We start from the raw sequence: 22,708 nt of genomic DNA on the forward strand, positions 1-22,708 counted from the left end.
TGTAGTGTATGTCAGTGGTATATATGTGTGTGTATAATACTGTAGTGTATGTCAGAAGTATATATGTGTGTGTGTATACTGTAGTGTATGTCAGTGGTATATATGTGTGTATACTGTAGTGTATGTCAGTGGTATATATGTGTGTGTATACTATAGTGTATGTCAGTAATGTATATGTGTATGCATACTGTAGTGTATGTCAGTGGTATATATGTGTGTGTATACTGTAGTGTATGTCAGTAGTATATATGTGTGTGTATACTGTAGTGTATGTCAGTGATATATATGTGTGTATACTGTAGTGTATGTCAGTGGTATATATGTGTGTGTATACTATAGTGTATGTCAGTAGTATATATGTGTGTATACTGTAGTGTATGTCAGTGGTATATATGTGTGTGTATACTGTAGTGTATGTCAGTAGTATATATGTGTGTGTATACTGTAGTGTATGTCAGTGGTATATATGTGTGTGTATAATACTGTAGTGTATGTCAGTAGTATATATGTGTGTGTGTATACTGTAGTGTATGTCAGTGGTATATATGTGTGTATACTGTAGTGTATGTCAGTGGTATATATGTGTGTGTATACTATAGTGTATGTCAGTAATGTATATGTGTATGCATACTGTAGTGTATGTCAGTGGTATATATGTGTGTGTATACTGTAGTGTATGTCAGTAGTATATATGTGTGTGTATACTGTAGTGTATGTCAGTGATATATATGTGTGTATACTAGAGATGAGCGCCGGAAATTTTTCGGGTTTTGTGTTTTGGTTTTGGGTTCGGTTCCGCGGCCGTGTTTTGGGTTCGACCGCGTTTTGGCAAAACCTCACCGAATTTTTTTTGTCGGATTCGGGTGTGTTTTGGATTCGGGTGTTTTTTTAAAAAAACCCTAAAAAACAGCTTAAATCATAGAATTTGGGGGTAATTTTGATCCCAAAGTATTATTAACCTCAAAAAACATAATTTACACTCATTTTCAGCCTATTCTGAACACATCACACCTCACAATATTATTTTTAGTCCTAAAATTTGCACCGAGGTCGCTGTGTGAGTAAGATAAGCGACCCTAGTGGCCGACACAAACACCGGGCCCATCTAGGAGTGGCACTGCAGTGTCACGCAGGATGGCCCTTCCAAAAAACCCTCCCCAAACAGCACATGACGCAAAGAAAAAAAGAGGCGCAATGAGGTAGCTGACTGTGTGAGTAAGATTAGCGACCCTAGTGGCCGACACAAACACCGGGCACATCTAGGAGTGGCACTGCAGTGTCACGCAGGATGTCCCTTCCAAAAAACCCTCCCCAAACAGCACATGACGCAAAGAAAAAAAGAGGCGCAATGAGGTAGCTGTGTGAGTAAGATTAGCGACCCTAGTGGCCGACACAAACACCGGGCCCATCTAGGAGTGGCACTGCAGTGTCACGCAGGATGTCCCTTCCAAAAAACCCTCCCCAATCAGCACATGATGCAAAGAAAAAGAAAAGAAAAAAGAGGTGCAAGATGGAATTATCCTTGGGCCCTCCCACCCACCCTTATGTTGTATAAACAAAACAGGACATGCACACTTTAACCAACCCATCATTTCAGTGACAGGGTCTGCCACACGACTGTGACTGATATGACGGGTTGGTTTGGACCCCCCCCAAAAAAGAAGCAATTAATCTCTCCTTGCACAAACTGGCTCTACAGAGGCAAGATGTCCACCTCATCTTCACCCTCCGATATATCACCGTGTACATCCCCCTCCTCACAGATTATCAATTCGTCCCCACTGGAATCCACCATCTCAGCTCCCTGTGTACTTTGTGGAGGCAATTGCTGCTGGTCAATGTCTCCGCGGAGGAATTGATTATAATTCATTTTAATGAACATCATCTTCTCCACATTTTCTGGATGTAACCTCGTACGCCGATTGCTGACAAGGTGAGCGGCGGCACTAAACACTCTTTCGGAGTACACACTTGTGGGAGGGCAACTTAGGTAGAATAAAGCCAGTTTGTGCAAGGGCCTCCAAATTGCCTCTTTTTCCTGCCAGTATAAGTACGGACTGTGTGACGTGCCTACTTGGATGCGGTCACTCATATAATCCTCCACCATTCTATCAATGTTGAGAGAATCATATGCAGTGACAGTAGACGACATGTCCGTAATCGTTGTCAGGTCCTTCAGTCCGGACCAGATGTCAGCATCAGCAGTCGCTCCAGACTGCCCTGCATCACCGCCAGCGGGTGGGCTCGGAATTCTGAGCCTTTTCCTCGCACCCCCAGTTGCGGGAGAATGTGAAGGAGGAGATGTTGACAGGTCGCGTTCCGCTTGACTTGACAATTTTGTCACCAGCAGGTCTTTCAACCCCAGCAGACCTGTGTCTGCCGGAAAGAGAGATCCAAGGTAGGCTTTAAATCTAGGATCGAGCACGGTGGCCAAAATGTAGTGCTCTGATTTCAACAGATTGACCACCCGTGAATCCTTGTTAAGCGAATTAAGGGCTGCATCCACAAGTCCCACATGCCTAGCGGAATCGCTCCGTGTTAGCTCCTTCTTCAATGCCTCCAGCTTCTTCTGCAAAAGCCTGATGAGGGGAATGACCTGACTCAGGCTGGCAGTGTCTGAACTGACTTCACGTGTGGCAAGTTCAAAGGGCATCAGAACCTTGCACAACGTTGAAATCATTCTCCACTGCACTTGAGACAGGTGCATTCCATCTCCTATATCGTGCTCAATTGTATAGGCTTGAATGGCCTTTTGCTGCTCCTCCAACCTCTGAAGCATATAGAGGGTTGAATTCCACCTCGTTACCACTTCTTGCTTCAGATGATGGCAGGGCAGGTTCAGTAGTTTTTGGTGGTGCTCCAGTCTTCTGTACGTGGTGCCTGTACGCCGAAAGTGTCCCGCAATTTTTCTGGCCACCGACAGCATCTCTTGCACGCCCCTGTCGTTTTTTAAAAAATTCTGCACCACCAAATTCAAGGTATGTGCAAAACATGGGACGTGCTGGAATTTGCCCATATTTAATGCACACACAATATTGCTGGCGTTGTCCGATGCCACAAATCCACAGGAGAGTCCAATTGGGGTAAGCCATTCCGCGATGATCTTCCTCAGTTGCCGTAAGAGGTTTTCAGCTGTGTGCGTATTCTGGAAAGCGGTGATACAAAGCGTAGCCTGCCTAGGAAAGAGTTGGCGTTTGCGAGATGCTGCTACTGGTGCCGCCGCTGCTGTTCTTGCGGCGGGAGTCCATACATCTACCCAGTGGGCTGTCACAGTCATATAGTCCTGACCCTGCCCTGCTCCACTTGTCCACATGTCCGTGGTTAAGTGGACATTGGGTACAACTGCATTTTTTAGGACACTGGTGAGTCTTTTTCTGACGTCCGTGTACATTCTCGGTATCGCCTGCCTAGAGAAGTGGAACCTAGATGGTATTTGGTAACGGGGGCACACTGCCTCAATAAATTGTCTAGTTCCCTGTGAACTAACGGCGGATACCGGACGCACGTCTAACACCAACATAGTTGTCAAGGACTCAGTTATCCGCTTTGCAGTAGGATGACTGCTGTGATATTTCATCTTCCTCGCAAAGGACTGTTGAACAGTCAATTGCTTACTGGAAGTAGTACAAGTGGGCTTACGACTTCCCCTCTGGGATGACCATCGACTCCCAGCGGCAACAACAGCAGCGCCAGCAGCAGTAGGCGTTACACGCAAGGATGCATCGGAGGAATCCCAGGCAGGAGAGGACTCGTCAGACTTGCCAGTGACATGGCCTGCAGGACTATTGGCATTCCTGGGGAAGGAGGAAATTGACACTGAGGGAGTTGGTGGGGTGGTTTGCGTGAGCTTGGTTACAAGAGGAAGGGATTTACTGGTCAGTGGACTGCTTCCGCTGTCACCCAAAGTTTTTGAACTTGTCACTGACTTATTATGAATGCGCTGCAGGTGACGTATAAGGGAGGATGTTCCGAGGTGGTTAACGTCCTTACCCCTACTTATTACAGCTTGACAAAGGGAACACACGGCTTGACACCTGTTGTCCGCATTTCTGGTGAAATACCTCCACACCGAAGAGCTGATTTTTTTGGTATTTTCACCTGGCATGTCAACGGCCATATTCCTCCCACGGACAACAGGTGTCTCCCCGGGTGCCTGACTTAAACAAACCACCTCACCATCAGAATCCTCCTGGTCAATTTCCTCCCCAGCGCCAGCAACACCCATATCCTCCTCATCCTGGTGTACTTCAACACTGACATCTTCAATCTGACTATCAGGAACTGGACTGCGGGTGCTCCTTCCAGCACTTGCAGGGGGCATGCAAATAGTGGAAGGCGCATGCTCTTCACGTCCAGTGTTGGGAAGGTCAGGCATCGCAAACGACACAATTGGACTCTCCTTGTGGATTTGGGATTTCAAAGAACGCACAGTTCTTTGCGGTGCTTTTGCCAGCTTGAGTCTTTTCAGTTTTCTAGCGAGAGGCTGAGTGCTTCCATCCTCATGTGAAGCTGAACCACTAGCCATGAACATAGGCCAGGGCCTCAGCCGTTCCTTGCCACTCCGTGTGGTAAATGGCATATTGGCAAGTTTACGCTTCTCCTCCGACAATTTTATTTTAGGTTTTGGAGTCCTTTTTTTTCTGATATTTGGTGTTTTGGATTTGACATGCTCTGTACTATGACATTGGGCATCGGCCTTGGCAGACGACGTTGCTGGCATTTCATCGTCTCGGCCATGACTAGTGGCAGCAGCTTCAGCACGAGGTGGAAGTGGATCTTGATCTTTCCCTAATTTTGGAACCTCAACTTTTTTGTTCTCCATATTTTATAGGCAGAACTAAAAGGCACCTCAGGTAAACAATGGAGATGGATGGATTGGATACTAGTATACAATTATGGACGGACTGCCACGGTTAGGTGGTATAAAAAAACCACGGTTAGGTGGTATATATTATAATAATAATACAATTATGGATGGACGGACTGCCTGCCGACTGCCGACACAGAGGTAGCCACAGCCGTGAACTACCGCACTGTACACTGGTTGATAAAGAGATAGTAGTATACTCGTAACAACTAGTATGACACTATGACGACGGTATAAAGAATGAAAAAAAAACCACGGTTAGGTGGTATATATTATAATAATAATACAATTATGGATGGACGGACTGCCTGCCGACTGCCGACACAGAGGTAGCCACAGCCGTGAACTACCGCACTGTACACTGGTTGATAAAGAGATAGTAGTATACTCGTAACAACTAGTATGACACTATGACGACGGTATAAAGAATGAAAAAAAAACCACGGTTAGGTGGTATATATTATAATAATAATACAATTATGGATGGACGGACTGCCTGCCGACTGCCGACACAGAGGTAGCCACAGCCGTGAACTACCGCACTGTACACTGGTTGATAAAGAGATAGTAGTATACTCGTAACAACTAGTATGACACTATGACGACGGTATAAAGAATGAAAAAAAAACCACGGTTAGGTGGTATATATTATAATAATAATACAATTATGGATGGACGGACTGCCTGCCGACTGCCGACACAGAGGTAGCCACAGCCGTGAACTACCGCACTGTACACTGGTTGATAAAGAGATAGTAGTATACTCGTAACAACTAGTATGACACTATGACGACGGTATAAAGAATGAAAAAAAAACCACGGTTAGGTGGTATATATTATAATAATAATACAATTATGGATGGACGGACTGCCTGCCGACTGCCGACACAGAGGTAGCCACAGCCGTGAACTACCGCACTGTACACTGGTTGATAAAGAGATAGTAGTATACTCGTAACAACTAGTATGACACTATGACGACGGTATAAAGAATGCAAAAAAAACCACAGTTAGGTGGTATATATTATAATAATAATACAATTATGGATGGACGGACTGCCTGCCGACTGCCGACACAGAGGTAGCCACAGCCGTGAACTACCGCACTGTACACTGGTTGATAAAGAGATAGTAGTATACTCGTAACAACTAGTATGACACTATGACGGTATAAAGAATGAAAAAAAAACCACGGTTAGGTGGTATATATTATAATAATAATACAATTATGGATGGACGGACTGCCTGCCGACTGCCGACACAGAGGTAGCCACAGCCGTGAACTACCGCACTGTACACTGGTTGATAAAGAGATAGTAGTATACTCGTAACAATTAGGATGACACTATGACGGTATAAAGAATGAAAAAAAAACCACGGTTAGGTGGTAGGTATATAATAATAAATAATACAATTCTGGTCGGACGGACTGCCTGCCGTGTGCCGACACAGAGGTAGCCACAGCCGTGAACTACCGCACTGTACACTGGTTGATAAAGAGATAGTAGTATACTCGTAACAATTAGGATGACACTATGACGGTATAAAGAATGAAAAAAAAACCACGGTTAGGTGGTAGGTATATAATAATAAATAATACAATTCTGGTCGGACGGACTGCCTGCCGTGTGCCGACACAGAGGTAGCCACAGCCGTGAACTACCGCACTGTACACTGGTTGATAAAGAGATAGTAGTATACTCGTAACAATTAGGATGACACTATGACGGTATAAAGAATGAAAAAAAAACCACGGTTAGGTGGTAGGTATATAATAATAAATAATACAATTCTGGTCGGACGGACTGCCTGCCGTGTGCCGACACAGAGGTAGCCACAGCCGTGAACTACCGCACTGTACACTGGTTGATAAAGAGATAGTAGTATACTCGTAACAATTAGGATGACACTATGACGGTATAAAGAATGAAAAAAAAACCACGGTTAGGTGGTAGGTATATAATAATAAATAATACAATTCTGGTCGGACGGACTGCCTGCCGTGTGCCGACACAGAGGTAGCCACAGCCGTGAACTACCGCACTGTACACTGGTTGATAAAGAGATAGTAGTATACTCGTAACAATTAGGATGACACTATGACGGTATAAAGAATGAAAAAAAAACCACGGTTAGGTGGTAGGTATATAATAATAAATAATACAATTCTGGTCGGACGGACTGCCTGCCGTGTGCCGACACAGAGGTAGCCACAGCCGTGAACTACCGCACTGTACTGTGTCTGCTGCTAATATAGACTGGTTGATATTTAAAGAGATATTAGTAGTATACAACAATACTATACTGGTGGTCAGGCACTGGTCACCACTCCTGCAGCAAAAGTGTGCACTGTTAATTAATATAATTGTACTCCTGGCTCCTGCTAACAACCTGCAGTGCTCCCCAGTCTCCCCCACAATTAATTATAAGCTTTTAATTTATACATTGATGACTGTGCAGCACACTGGGCTGAGCTGAGTGCACACAGACTGAGTCACACTGTGTGACTGACTGTGCTGTGTATCGTTTTTTTTTTCAGGCAGAGAACGGATATAGCAGAGAGAAGTGAACGGATATATTATATTAAATAAAAGTTAACTAGCAACTGCACTGGTCACTGACTGTGGTAAACTAACTCTGTCTGCGACTCTGCACAATCTCTCTCTATCTAATCTATCTATCTCTATTCTAATGGAGAGGACGCCAGACACGTCCTCTCCCTATCAATCTCAATGCACGAGTGAAAATGGCGGCGACGCGCGGCTCCTTATATAGAATCCGAGTCTCGCGATAGAATCCGAGCCTCGCGAGAATCCGACAGCGTCATGATGACGTTCGGGCGCGCTCGGGTTAACCGAGCAAGGCGGGAAGATCCGAGTCGCTCGGACCCGTGGAAAAAAAAGTGAAGTTCGTGCGGGTTCGGATTCAAAGAAACCGAACCCGCTCATCTCTAGTGTATACTGTAGTGTATGTCAGTGGTATATATGTGTGTGTATACTATAGTGTATGTCAGTAGTATATATGTGTGTATACTGTAGTGTATGTCAGTGGTATATATGTGTGTGTATACTGTAGTGTATGTCAGTAGTATATATGTGTGTGTATACTGTAGTGTATGTCAGTGGTATACATGTGTATGTGTATACTATAGTGTATGTCAGTAGTATATATGTGTGTGTATACTGTAGTGTATGTCAGTGGTATATATGTGTGTGTATACTGAAGTGTATGTCAGTGGTATATATGTGTGTGTATACTGTAGTGTATGTCAGTAGTATATATGTGTGTATACTGTAGTGTATGTCAGTGGTATATATGTGTGTGTATACTGTAGTGTATGTCAGTGGTATACATGTGTGTGTATACTATAGTGTATGTCAGTAGTATATATGTGTGTGTATACTGTAGTGTATGTCAGTGGTATATATGTGTGTGTATACTGAAGTGTATGTCAGTGGTATATATGTGTGTGTATACTGTAGTGTATGTCAGTGGTATATATGTGTGTGTATACTGTAGTGTATGTCAGTGGTATATATGTGTGTATACTGTAGTGTATGTCAGTGGTATATATGTGTGTGTATACTATAGTGTATGTCAGTAATGTATATGTGTATGTATACTGTAGTGTATGTCAGTGGTATATATGTGTGTGTATAATACTGTAGTGTATGTCAGTAGTATATATGTGTGTGTATACTGTAGTGTATGTCAGTGGTATATATGTGTGTGTATACTGTAGTGTATGTCAGTGGCATATATGTGTGTGTATACTGTAGTGTATGTCAGTGGTATATATGTGTGTATACTGTAGTGTATGTCAGTAGTATATATGTGTGTGTATACTGTAGTGTATGTCAGTGGTATATATATGTGTGTGTATACTATAGTGTATGTCAGTAGTATATATGTGTGTGTATACTATAGTGTATGTCAGTAGTATATATGTGTGTGTATACTGTAGTGTATGTCAGTGGTATATATGTGTGTGTGTATACTGTAGTGTATGTCAGTGGTATATATGTGTGTGTGTATACTGTAGTGTATGTCAGTGGTATATATGTGTGTGTATACTGTAGTGTATGTCAGTGGTATATATGTGTGTATACTGTAGTGTATGTCAGTAGTATATATGTGTGTGTATACTGTAGTGTATGTCAGTGGTATATATGTGTGTGTATACTGAAGTGTATGTCAGTAGTATATATGTGTGTGTATACTGTAGTGTATGTCAGTGGCATATATGTGTGTATACTGTAGTGTATGTCAGTAGTATATATGTGTGTGTATACTGTAGTATATGTCAGTAATATATATGTGTGTGTATACTGTAGTGTATGTCATTGGTATATATGTGTGTGTATACTGTAGTGTATGTCAGTAGTATATATGTGTGTGTATACTGTAGTGTATGTCAGTGGTATATATGTGTGTGTATACTGTAGTGTATGTCAGTGGTATATATGTGTGTATACTGTAGTGTATGTCAGTGGTATATATGCTATGTGTGTATACTGTAGTGTATGTCAGTGGTATATATGTGTGTGTATAGTGTAGTGTATGTCAGTAGTATATATGTGTGTGTATATACTGTAGTATATGTCAGTAATATATATGTGTGTGTATACTGTAGTGTATGTCAGTGGTATATATGTGTGTGTATACTGTAGTGTATGTCAGTAGTATATATGTGTGTGTGTGTGTGTATACTGTAGTGTATGTCAGTGGTATATATGTGTGTGTATACTGTAGTGTATGTCAGTGGTATATATGTGTGTGTATACTGTAGTGTATGTCAGTGGTATATATGTGTGTGTATACTGTAGTGTATGTCAGTGGTATATATGTGTGTGTGTATACTGTAGTGTATGTCAGTAGTATACATGTGTGTGTATACTGTAGTGTATGTCAGTGGTATATATGTGTGTGTATACTGTAGTGTATGTCAGTAGTATATATATGTGTGTATACTGTAGTGTTTGTCAGTGGTATATATGTGTGTGTATACTGTAGTGTATGTCAGTAGTATATATGTGTGTGTATACTGTAGTATATGTCAGTAATACATATGTGTGTGCATACTGTAGTGTATGTCAGTGGTATATATGTGTGTGTGTAGTGTATGTCAGTAGTATATATGTGTGTGTATACTGTAGTACATGTCAGTAATATATATGTGTGTGTGTATACTGTAGGGTATGTCAGTGGTATATATGTGTGTGTGTACTGTAGTGTATGTCAGTAGTATATATGTGTGTGTACACACTGTAGTGTATGTCAGTGGTATATATGTGTGTGTATACTGTAGTGTATGTCAGTGGTATATATGTGTGTGTGTGTAAACTGTAGTGTATGTCAGTGGTATAAATGTGTGTGTATACTTTAGTGTATGTCAGTAGTATATATGTGTGTGTATACTGTAGTGTATGTCAGTGGTATATATGTGTGTGTATACTGTAGTGTATGTCAGTAGTATATATGTGTATGTATACTATAGTGTATGTCAGTAGTATATATGTGTGTGTATACTGTAGTGTATGTCAGTAGTATATATGTGTGTGTATACTGTAGTATATGTCAGTAATATATATGTGTGTGTGTGTGTATACTGTAGTGTATGTCAGTGGTATATATGTGTGTGTGTGTATACTGTAGTGTATGTCAGTAGTATATATGTGTGTGTATACTGTAGTGTATGTCAGTGGTATATATGAGTGTGTATACTGTAGTGTATGTCAGTAGTATATATGTGTGTGTATACTATAGTGTATGTCAGTAGTATATATGTGTGTGTATACTGTAGTGTATGTCAGTAGTATCTATGTGTGTGTATACTGTAGTGTATGTCAGTGGTATATATGTGTGTGTATACTGTAGTGTATGTCAGTAGTATATATGTGTGTGTATACTGTAGTGTATGTCAGTGGTATATATGTGTGTGTATACTGTAGTGTATGTCAGTAGTATATATGTGTGTGTATACTATAGTGTATGTCAGTAGTATATATGTGTGTGTATACTGTAGTGTATGTCAGTGGTATATATGTGTGTCTTTACTGTAGTGTATGTCAGTGGTATATATGTGTGTGTATACTGTAGTGTATGTCAGTAGTATATATGTGTGTGTTTACTGTAGTGTATGTCAGTGGTATATATGTGTGTGTATACTGTAGTGTATGTCAGTAGTATATATGTGTGTGTATACTGTAGTGTATGTCAGTAGTATATATGTGTGTGTATACTGTAGTGTATGTCAGTGATATATATGTGTGTGTGTATATTGTAGTGTGTTAGTGGTATATATGTGTGTGTATACTGTAGTGTATGTCAGTAGTATATATGTGTGTGTTTACTGTAGTGTATGTCAGTGGTATATATGTGTGTATACTGTAATGTGTCAGTGGTATATATATGTGTGTGTATACTGTAGTGTATGTCAGTAGTATATATGTGTGTGTTTACTGTAGTGTATGTCAGTGGTATATATGTGTGTGTGTGTATACTGTAGTGTATGTCAGTAGTATATATGTGTGTGTATACTGTAGTGTATGTCAGTAGTATATATGTGTGTGTATACTGTAGTATATGTCAGTAATATATATGTGTGTGTGTATACTGTAGTGTATGTCAGTAGTATATATGTGTGTGTATACTGTAGTGTATGTCAGTAGTATATATGTGTGTGTATTTACTGTAGTGTATGTCAGTGGTATATATTTGTGTGTTTACCGTAGTGTATGTCAGTGGTATATATGTGTGTGTATACCGTAGTGTATGTCAGTGGTATATATGTGTGTGTATACTGAAGTGTATGTCAGTAGTATATATGTGTGTGTATACTGTAGTGTATCTCAGTAGTATATATGTGTGTGTAATGTGTATACTGTAGTATATGTCAGTAATATATATGTGTGTGTATACTGTAGTGTATGTCAGTGGTATATATGTGTGTGTGTATACTGTAGTGTATGTCAGTGGTATATATGTGTGTGTGTATACTGTAGTGTATGTCAGTGGTATATATGTGTGTGTATACTGTAGTGTGTCAGTGGTATATATGTGTGTGTATACTGTAGTGTATGTCAGTGGTATTTATGTGTGTGTGTGTGTGTGTGTGTGTGTATACTGTAGTGTATGTCAGTAGTATATATGTGTGTGTATACTGTAGTATATGTCAGTAATATATATGTGTGTGTGTGTGTGTGTGTATACTGTAGTGTATGTCAGTGGTATATATGTGTGTGTTTACTGTAGTGTATGTCAGTGGTATATATGTGTGTGTTTACTGTAGTGTATGTCAGTGGTATATATGTGTGTGTATACTGTAGTGTATGTCAGTGGTATATATGTAAGTGTATACTGTAGTGTATGTCAGTGGTATATATGTGTGTGTATACTGTAGTGTATGTCAGTGGTATATATGTGTGTGTATACTGTAGTGTATGTCAGTGGTATATATGTGTGTGTGTGTATACTGTAGTGTATGTCAGTAGTATATATGTGTGTGTATACTGTAGTATATGTCAGTAATATATATGTGTGTGTGTGTGTGTGTGTGTGTGTGTGTGTGTGTGTGTATACTGTAGTGTATGTCAGTGGTATATATGTGTGTGTTTACTGTAGTGTATGTCAGTGGTATATATGTGTGTGTTTACTGTAGTGTATGTCAGTGGTATATATGTGTGTGTATACTGTAGTGTATGTCAGTGGTATATATGTGTGTGTATACTGTAGTGTACTGTATGTCACCCCTAGAAGGTTAGCCCTGACATTCCTGAGGCTGAATCTGAGCTGTACAGATCTCCGGTCTCGGATGCAGATGGTGAGGTTCTGCACACAGCGCAGGTATAGATCGGGGGGGGTAATTCCAAGTTGATCGCAGCAGGAAATTTTTTAGCAGTTGGGCAAAACCATGTGCACTGCAGGAGAGACAGATATAACATGTGCAGAAAGAGTTAGATTTGGGTGGGTTATCTTGTTTCTGTGCAGGGTAAATACTGGCTGCTTTATTTTTACACTGCAATTTAGATTGCAGATTGAACTCACCACACCCAAATCTAACTCTCTCTGCACATGTTACATCTGCCTCCCCTGCAGTGCACATGGGCCCTCATTCCGAGTCGTTCGCTCGGTATTTTTCATCGCATCGCAGTGAAATTCCGCTTAGTGCGCATGCGCAATATTCGCACTGCGACTGCGCCAAGTATCTTTGCTATGAAGAAAGTATTTTTACTCACGGCTTTCTCATCGCTCCGGCGAACGTAATGTGATTGACAGGAAATGGGTGTTACTGGGCGGAAACACGGCGTTTTATGGGCGTGTGGCTGAAAACGCTACCGTTTCCGGAAAAAACGCAGGAGTGGCCGGAGAAACGGGGGAGTGGTTGGGCGAACGCTGGGTGTGTTTGTGACGTCAAACCAGGAACGACAAGCACTGAACTGATCGCACAGGCAGAGTAAGTCTGGAGCTACTCTAAAACTGCTAAGTAGTTTGTGCTCGCAATATTGCGAATACATCGATCGCAATTTTAAGATGCTAAGATACACTCCCAGTAGGCGGCGGCTTAGCGTGTGTAACTCTGCTAAATTCGCCTTGCGACCGATCAACTCGGAATGAGGGCCATGGTTTTGCCCAACTGCTAAAAAATGTCCTGCTGCGATCAACTCAGAATTACCCCCCAGGTCCGGGATGTATGGATGTCCCCGTTCCGCGTCTGTGCAAAATTCCGTCCGAATGCTGACATTTTTTTAAAGGTGCAATCATTTACAGGGTTAAAACATGCCTTGTAAATAATTGCCTCTTTAATAAAGCGTACGAAGCCGCCCGGCGTCCCACACAGACGCTGAACACGGACTTCCTTACATCCCGGCGGAGAAGTCACACATTGTTGCAGATCTCCGTCTTATTCTGAGACAGATGGAACTTGTGTTCACTGGTAATTCCAGGATTCTCACTCGGCTGATCCATCATTATTTTAAGTAATTCTTTATATAAGAAACAACAACAATAATAATAATAATAATAATAATTATAGAGCTGCAGAGGAACAAGACAAATAGACATTTTATTCAGCCACCATTTCTGTTCTTTTTGCTGCCCCCCGCTAGGATCTCTCGGCTGTTCTTCTCCGGCCTCAGCAGGATAATGTAGCATTTGGGAAGGAATATACAGGTCAGGAGTCCGGCGCTAGAGGCCAGGATGGCGAATATCTGTGCGGCCACGGTGTATTTGCCGCTGGTGCTCAGGTGGGCCAGGATAAAAGAGAGCCAGACGCTGCAGAAGACCAGCATGCTGAAGGTGATCAGCTTGGCCTCGTTGAAGCTGCCCGGCAGGTTCCTAGCCAGGTAGGCTGCCATGAAACTTACCAGGGCCAGAAAGCCCATGAACCCCAACGTCATGTAGAAAAACAGTTTTTGTCCTTGGTTACACTCAATGATTATCTTATGGTTCTCAGACTCCGTGTTGAGTGCTGGGAAAGGGGGTGCTTTGTGGAGCCAAACAGAACAGATCCCGACCTGAAGCATTGAGCACAGTCCTACAATGCTACGTGGGATGGTTGGACCCAACCATTTCCTCAAGGGGCTGTTTAGTCTGGTGGCTGTAAATGCCAGTATCACCATGACAGTCTTAGCCAGGACTGCGGAGATGCTGATGGAGAAGACCACACTGAAGAGCGTTTGCTGCAGGAGGCACCTGGCGGTGGAAGGTCGGCCGATGAAGACCAGGCAGCAGAGGAAGCAGAGGATGAGAGACGCCAGCAGGATGTAGCTCAGCTCCCGGTTGGTGGCTTTGATGACGGGTGTCTCCTGGTGCTTAATGAACAGCAGTAAGATGCAGAGAGTGAGCGAGGAGAAGATAAGGACCATCAGGACCAACATGATTCCCAGAGGTTCTTCATATGAAAGGAACTCGGTCACCCTTGGGACGCACCTGTCTCTTTCCTCATTGGACCACTGGTCAGAGGGGCATCTAAGGCACAAGTCTGCATCTACGGAGAAATACATGATTTGTGACAGATATACATGTAAGCTGTAGTATGCGGTATGGACGGTGTAATGGTTAGACTTACTGCCCCACAGCACTGAGGTCATGGGTTCCAATTCCCACCGTGTGTGGAGTTTGTATATTCTCCCTGTGCTTGTGTGGGTTCCCAAATATATACTGATGGGTTAATTGTCTAACAAGCATATAAACTCTATTGTGTGTACATGTGTTTAGGGCAGACTGGACGGGCCATGTGGCTCTTATCTGCCGTCACTTTCTCTGTTACCACATACAGAAGGACTGACTTTATTTTATTCTCTACGTGGAATAATAAGAAACACATAGACCGTCATGATGACACAAGTGATAGTGTAGTCACAGACTGAATGGTGTATAACAGTGTACGTGTGTCTAGGACTGTGTGTTACTACACAATGCTACATGACATAAATAAACAGTTTGTGCAAAAAGCTCTTTCAGGTGTCAGTAAAAAATCCAATATATGCCCTCATGCCGAGATGTTCGCTCGCTAGTTGCTTTTAGCAGCATTGCACACGCTAGGCCGCCGCCCTCTGGGAGTGTATCTTATTTTAGCAGAATTGCGAACTAAAGATTAGCAGAACTGCTACTAAATAATTCCCTGCAGTTTCTGAGTAGCTCCAGACCTACTCCTAGACTGCGATCAGCTCAGTCCATTTAGTTCCTGGTTTGACGTCACAAACACGCCCTGCGTTCGGCCAGCCACTCCCCCGTTTCTCCAGACACTCCCGCATTTTTCACTGGCACGCCTGCGTTTTTTAGCCAACGCCGTGAAAACTCTGAGTTGCCGCCCAGAAACGCCCCTTTCCTGTCAATCACTCAACAAACACTCGAGCGACTGAAAAGCATCGCTCGAGTATCAGCAAATCTCCTAAGTTTTGTGTTAAGTAACTAAGCGCATGCGCCCTGCGTACCATGCGCATGCGCATTGAGCAACTAATCGCAGCACAGCGAAAATCGGCAACGAGCGAACAACTCGTGATGACCGCCATTCTCACGATATTCACCCTCTATCAGCAGTTTATTCACATGGAAGCGTCTATGACTTCCAGCCGCATGAACACATATCGGGCGTCTCACCTGTGCCATTGGCCACCTCACCAACAGAGCAAGGTACGCAGTCATAGCAGCAGATGGGCTTCCCTGGCCGAGGGGCTCGTCTGTGCCCGGGGCGGCAGCTGGCACTGCAGACGGAGACTGGCACCTGTCACACAAAGACAGAACCCATGTCATTGTCGTGACATGGAGAAAGAGCACCTGTGTAACTGGTGCGAGCCGTTATCCACTGTCCTGACAACGGGAGTTATTCAGAGTTGTCAGCAAACCACAAACGTTACCAATTGGGCAAAACCATGCTGCACTGCTGGTGGGGCAGATGTAACATGTGCACTGCAGGTGGGGCAGATGTAACATGTGCAGAGAGAGTTAGATTTGGGTGTGTGTGTTCAAACTGAAATCTAAATTGCAGTGTAAGAATAAAGCAGCCAGTATTTACCCTGCACAGAAACACTATAACCCACCCAAATCTAACTCTCTCTCCTACATCTGCCCCACCTGCAGTGCACGTTATATCTGCCCCACCTGCACTGCACATGTTATAGCTGCCCCACCTGCACTGCACATGTTATATCTGCCCCACCTGCAGTGCACATGTTACTGTATATCTGCCCCACCTGCACTGCACATGTTACTGTATATCTGCCCCACCTGCAGTGCAGCAACTTTTTTGTTCTGCTAACAACTCTGAATCGCCCCCTACATAAACCCCTCATAGCATATTCCCTGTATACTGGAGACATCACTTATTAATTACAATTAGGAAATAGGAGAAAAACCTCAGTGGACTCACGCATGAAAAGCAGCCGTTCCACAGAATAGCGCTGGTGTTCAGGGTGACTTTGTCGCCCCACCTGACCTCTGGGTCAAATCTCCCAACTTTCACCAGATTGAAACTATTATTGAGGATCTGAATGTTGATGACATCATAGAACGCAGGGAGGTCGCCGTCGGAATTAAACCTCACAGCTTCCGCCGACTTTGTATGGAAACTGGTTTTCTTCAGATACTGAAGCACCTGGGAAAGTGGCAGAATGACATTAACAGCAGCAGCCATGACTCCCGTCACAGGAAGATGGCATTAATCTGTGATGTCATAACTCTCATTCACAACGAGTCACATGGTATTAATCTGTGATGTCATAACTCTCATTCACAACGAGTCACATGGTACTAATCTGTGATGTCATAACTCTCATTCACAACGAGTCACATGGTATTAATCTGTGATATCATAACTTTCATTCACAACGAGTCACATGGTATTAATCTGTGATGTCATAACTCTCATTCACAACGAGTCACATAGTATTAATCTGTGATGTCATAACTCTCATTCACAACGAGTCACAGGGTATTAATCTGTGATGTCATAACTTTCCTTCACAACGAGTCACAGGGTATTAATCTGTGATGTCATAACTTTTATTCACAACGAGTCACAGGGTATTAATCTGTGATGTCATAACTTTCCTTCACAACGAGTCACATGGTATTACTCTGTGATGTCATAACTTTCATTCACAACGAGTCACAGGGTATTAATCTGTGATGTCATAACTTTCCTTCACAACGAGTCACAGGGTATTAATCTGTGATGTCATAACTTTCAGTCACATGGTATTAATCTGTGATGTCATAATTTTCATTCACAACGAGTCACATGGTATTAATCTGTGATGTCATAAATTTCATTCACAACAAGTCACATGGTATTAATCTGTGATGTCATAAATTTCATTCACAACGAGTCACATGGTATTAATCTGTGATGTCATAACTCTCATTCACAACGAGTCACATGGTATTAATCTGTGATATCATAACTTTCATTCACAACGAGTCACATGGTATTAATCTGTGATGTCATAACTCTCATTCACAACGAGTCACAGGGTATTAATCTGTGATGTCATAACTTTCCTTCACAACGAGTCACAGGGTATTAATCTGTGATGTCATAACTTTCCTTCACAACGAGTCACAGGGTATTAATCTGTGATGTCATAACTTTCCTTCACAACGAGTCACATGGTAATAAATCTGTGATGTCATAACTTTCATTCGCAATGAGTCACATGGTATTAATCTGTGATGTCATAACTTTCATTCACAACGAGTCACAGGGTATTAATCTGTGATGTCATAACTTTCCTTCACAACGAGTCACAGGGTATTAATCTGTGATGTCATAACTTTCCTTCACAACGAGTCACATGGTAATAAATCTGTGATGTCATAACTTTCATTCACAATGAGTCACATGGTATTAATCTGTGATGTCATAACTTTCCTTCACAACGAGTCACATGTTATTAATCTGTGATGTCATAACTTTCAGTCACATGGTATTAATCTGTGATGTCATAACTTTCATTCACAACGAGTCACATGGTATTAATCTGTGATGTCATAACTTTCATTCACAAGGAGTCACTTGGTATTAATCTGTGATGTCATAACTTTCCTTCACAACGAGTCACGTGGTATTAATCTGTGATGTCATAACTTTCATTCGCAATGAGTCACATGGTATTAATCTGTGATGTCATAACTTTCATTCACAACGAGTCACATGGAAATGTTTAACCTTAGTTATGAATATTAATTGTGGCTTCTTAGGATGAGCGGCGGATTATGCCCAGTGGCAGAGAGGGAGATGAAGACTATTCGTGAGGGCGCCTATTCCCTGCGGAGGGTGTGAATTGCCATTGCAGCGGTGTGTTAATGATGGCCGCAGCACCCAAACTCGCACCCCTCGTGGACCCTTCTAGTGGCAGACCCACACATTTTTGCTCACAGCCCCAAAATCTGCAAGAAAGCGATACTGTGCGTTGTACAGCCACACTGACTCGCACCCATATATACATTGCGTGCACTGACTCGCACCCGTATATACATCGCATGCACTGACTCACACCCATATATACATCGCGTGCACTGACTCGCACCCATATATACATTGCGTGCACTGACTCGCACCCGTATATACATCGCATGCACTGACTCACACCCATATATACATCGCGTGCACTGACTCGCACCCATATATACATTGCGTGCACTGACTCGCACCCGTATATACATCGCATGCACTGACTCACACCCATATATACATCGCGTGCACTGACTCGCACCCATATATACATTGCGTGCACTGACTCGCACCCGTATATACATCGCGTGCACTGACTCGCACCCGTAGATACATCGCGTGCACTGACTCGCACCCGTATATACATCGCGTGCACTGACTCGCACCCGTATATACATCGCGTGCACTGACTCACACCCGTATATACATCGCGTGCACTGACTCGCACCCGTAGATACATTGCGTGCACTGACTCGCACCCGTATATACATCGCGTGCACTGACTCGCACCCGTATATACATTGCGGCACTGACTCGCACCCGTATATACATCGCGTGCACTGACTCACACCCGTATATACATCGCGTGCACTGACTCACACCCGTATATACATCGCGTGCACTGACTCACACCTGTATGGGATCAGTATGATTTACCTACAACTAACATACCGACAATTAATTCACCGACACTGTTATACCGGCATGGTGTAAATATCCCGACACATACATATTACCAACTGTTGAAATACCTACAGCCAATATAACATGATCATATTACATATCAACATAATGCTGAATATGTTAAAATGCTGACATAGGGGGTCATTCTGACCCGATCGCTCACTGCAGTTTGTCGCAGCGCAGCGATCGGGTCGGAACTGCGTCGATGCATGGCAGTCGTCGGTGCCCAGCGATCGCCTCTGAGACAGAGGTGGTCGCTTGGCGGGATGGGGCTGAACGGCGGCGTTAAGCCGCTTTTAAGAAGGCGCGGTCTGGCCAACGCAGGCGTGGCTGGACCGTTAGGGGGGCGTGGCACGGCGTCTGTGTGACGTCTCATGCAGCCGCTGCGGCCAGCGGCAGCGACACACAACTCCCGGCCAGACGCAGGAGCTGCGCTGTCCGGGAATTACTCCACAGATACAAAGGCATCGCCTCTGTGCGATGCTTTTGTATTTGTGCGGGGGGGCCGGCACTGACATGCGGGGCGGACTAGCCCTGTGCTGGGCGTCCCCCCGTATGTCAGTGTGAAGGATCGTAGCTGTGCTAAATTTAGCACAGCTACGATCAACTCGGAATGACCCCCATAGTTATAATCTCAAAAATCAATAATTGTACTTAATGTAAATACCGGCAATCACATCTCTGACAGAATACCGACTGATGAAATCCCAACATCCCCAAATGCTGACGGTGACAATACCGACATCCACCTCACTGATCACTGTTAATCCCGACAGGCCCCCCTTCAGGTCTGAATACTGACTGATGAAATCTCGACATCCCCAAATGCCGACGGTGACAATACCTACATTCACTTCACCGATTATCAGTAATCCCGACAGGCCCCCCTTCAGGTCTGAATACCGACTGATGAAATCCCGACATCCCCAAATGCCGATGGTGACAATACCAACATCCACCTCACCGATCATCGTTAATTCCCACAGACCTCCCTTCAGGTCTGAATACGGACTGACAAAATCCCAACATCCACAAATGCTGACGGTGACAATACCGACATTCACTTCACCAATTATCAGTAACTAGGTGATTCATCGCACCCTACGGCGCTCTTCACACCGTCATAAGGGGCTACGCCCCCTTAACCCTTGCACACCCTTGTGGAGTGCAATATTTGTATTATATGGAGTATTACCTCCAATCATAATTGTGTGAGTGGTTAAATATTGCACGGACAAATGGCGTGCGATGGTTAATGGGTCGTAGCCCCTTGCAACGGCGTGAACAGCGCACGCAGGGCCTGATGAATCACCCAGTAGGTGCTTTGGTTGGGGAGTGGCGGGTGGGGGGGAGACGCGGATGGGATCCGGGGGTGCGGCGGGAGGGGGAGGGGCAGTTGCGGTGGTGCTACAGGTGGGGAAGGGCTGGTGCGGTGGAGACACAGGTGGGGGTCCGGAGCTACCGCGGGTGGGGGAGGAGCAGTTGCGGGAGTGCCCCGGGTGGGGGAGGGGTGAATGCGGTGGTGCGGGGTTGCTGCGGGTGAAGGAGGGGGTGCTGCGGATGGGGCCGGAGGTACTGTGAGTGGGGGAGGGGCGGCTTATGCTTCTCCTGCTTCTCCTCCTGTCAGCAGCTAAGCTGCTGTCCTCCCTTTGGCAGTGGCTCTCCCGGAGACTCGCACAGCAGCCAGTCACTATGGTTAGCGCCGGTGTTCCAATGCTCTGCATTACAGAGAAGAAGATGCACTCAATAAACTACAGCTCCCAACAGCCCTAAGGGCCGGAATGCTTTGTCGCTAAGGGCTGATGGGAGCTGTAGTTTAGGGGGAGTTACGTGTGTAAGCATCACTGGTACAGGGGGCTTTACGTGTGTAAGCATCAATTGTACAGGGGGCATTATGTGTCTAAGAGGCACTGGTACAGGGGGCATTACGTGTCTAAGAGGCACTGGTACAGGGGGCATTACGTGTGTAAACAGCACTGGTACAGGGGGCATTACGTGTGTAAGCATCACTAGTACAGGGGGCATTATGTGTCTAAGCGGCACTGGTACAGAGGGCGTTACGTGTGTAAGCGGCACTGGTACAGAGGGCGTTACGTGTGTAAGCGGCACTGGTACAGAGGGCGTTACGTGTGTAAGCGTCACTGGTACAGGGGGCGATATGTATGTAAGCGTCACTGGTACAGGGGGCATTAGGTGTGTAAGCGTCACTGGTACAGGGGGCGTTACGTGTATAAGTGTCACTGCTACAGGGGACGTTACGTGTGTTAGCGTCACTGGTACAGGGGGCGTTACGTGTGTAAGCGTCACTGGAACAGCGGGTGTTTCATGTGTAAGCATCACTGGTACAGGGGGCGTTACGTGTATAAGTGTCACTGCTACAGGGGGTGTTACGTGTGTAAACGTCACTGGTACAGGGGGCATTACGTGTGTAAGCATCACTGCTACAGGGGGTGTTACGTGTGTAAGCGTCACTGGTACAGGGGGCGTTACGTGTATAAGTGTCACTGCTACAGGGGACGTTACGTGTGTTAGCGTCACTGGTACAGGGGGCGTTACGTGTGTAAGCGTCACTGGAACAGCGGGTGTTTCATGTGTAAGCATCACTGGTACAGGGGGCGTTACGTGTATAAGTGTCACTGCTACAGGGGGTGTTACGTGTGTAAACGTCACTGGTACAGGGGGCATTACGTGTGTAAGCGTCACTGCTACAGGGGGTGTTACGTGTGTAAGCATCACTGGTACAGGGGTGGCGTAACGTGTGTAAGCGTCACTGGTACAGGGGGCGTTACGTGTGTAAGCGTCACTGGTAAAAGGGGTGTTACGTGTGTAAGCATCACTGGTACAGTTGGCGTTACATGTGTAAGCGTCACTGCTACAGGGGGTGTTACGCGTGTAAGCGTCAATGCTACAGGGGGCATTACGTGTGTAAGCGTCACTGGTACAGGGGCCGTTACGTGTCTAAGCGTCACTGGTACAGAGGGCGTTATGTGTGTAAGCGTCACTGCTACAGGGGGCGTTACGTGTGTAAGCGTCACTGCTACAGGGGGTGTTACGTGTGTAAGCGTCACTGCTACAGGGGGCGTTACGTGTGTAAGCGTCACTGGTACAGGGGGGGGTTACGTGTGTAAGCGTCACTGGTACAGGGGGCGTTACGTGTGTAAGCGTCACTGGTACAGGGGGCGTTACGTGTGTAAGCGTCACTG

General features: G+C 44.3%; 1 protein-coding gene across 1 annotated transcript in view; it reads right to left on the minus strand.

Moving 5' to 3' along the window:
• Positions 1 to 13,935: 13,935 nt before the first annotated feature.
• The window catches only part of LOC134910064 (extracellular calcium-sensing receptor-like), a 73,276-nt gene continuing 64,503 nt past the window's right edge, over positions 13,936 to 22,708 (minus strand). Inside the window, exons 4-6 of the mRNA XM_063917682.1 lie at positions 16,740 to 16,964; positions 15,971 to 16,094; positions 13,936 to 14,855 (exon numbers count right to left, since the gene is read on the minus strand). Coding sequence (XP_063773752.1) covers positions 13,936 to 14,855; positions 15,971 to 16,094; positions 16,740 to 16,964 — 1,269 coding nt within the window. The remainder of the gene's footprint in view (positions 14,856 to 15,970; positions 16,095 to 16,739; positions 16,965 to 22,708) is intronic.

Source organism: Pseudophryne corroboree, chromosome 4 (genome assembly GCF_028390025.1).
Source record: "Pseudophryne corroboree isolate aPseCor3 chromosome 4, aPseCor3.hap2, whole genome shotgun sequence".
Taxonomy (NCBI): domain Eukaryota; kingdom Metazoa; phylum Chordata; class Amphibia; order Anura; family Myobatrachidae; genus Pseudophryne; species Pseudophryne corroboree.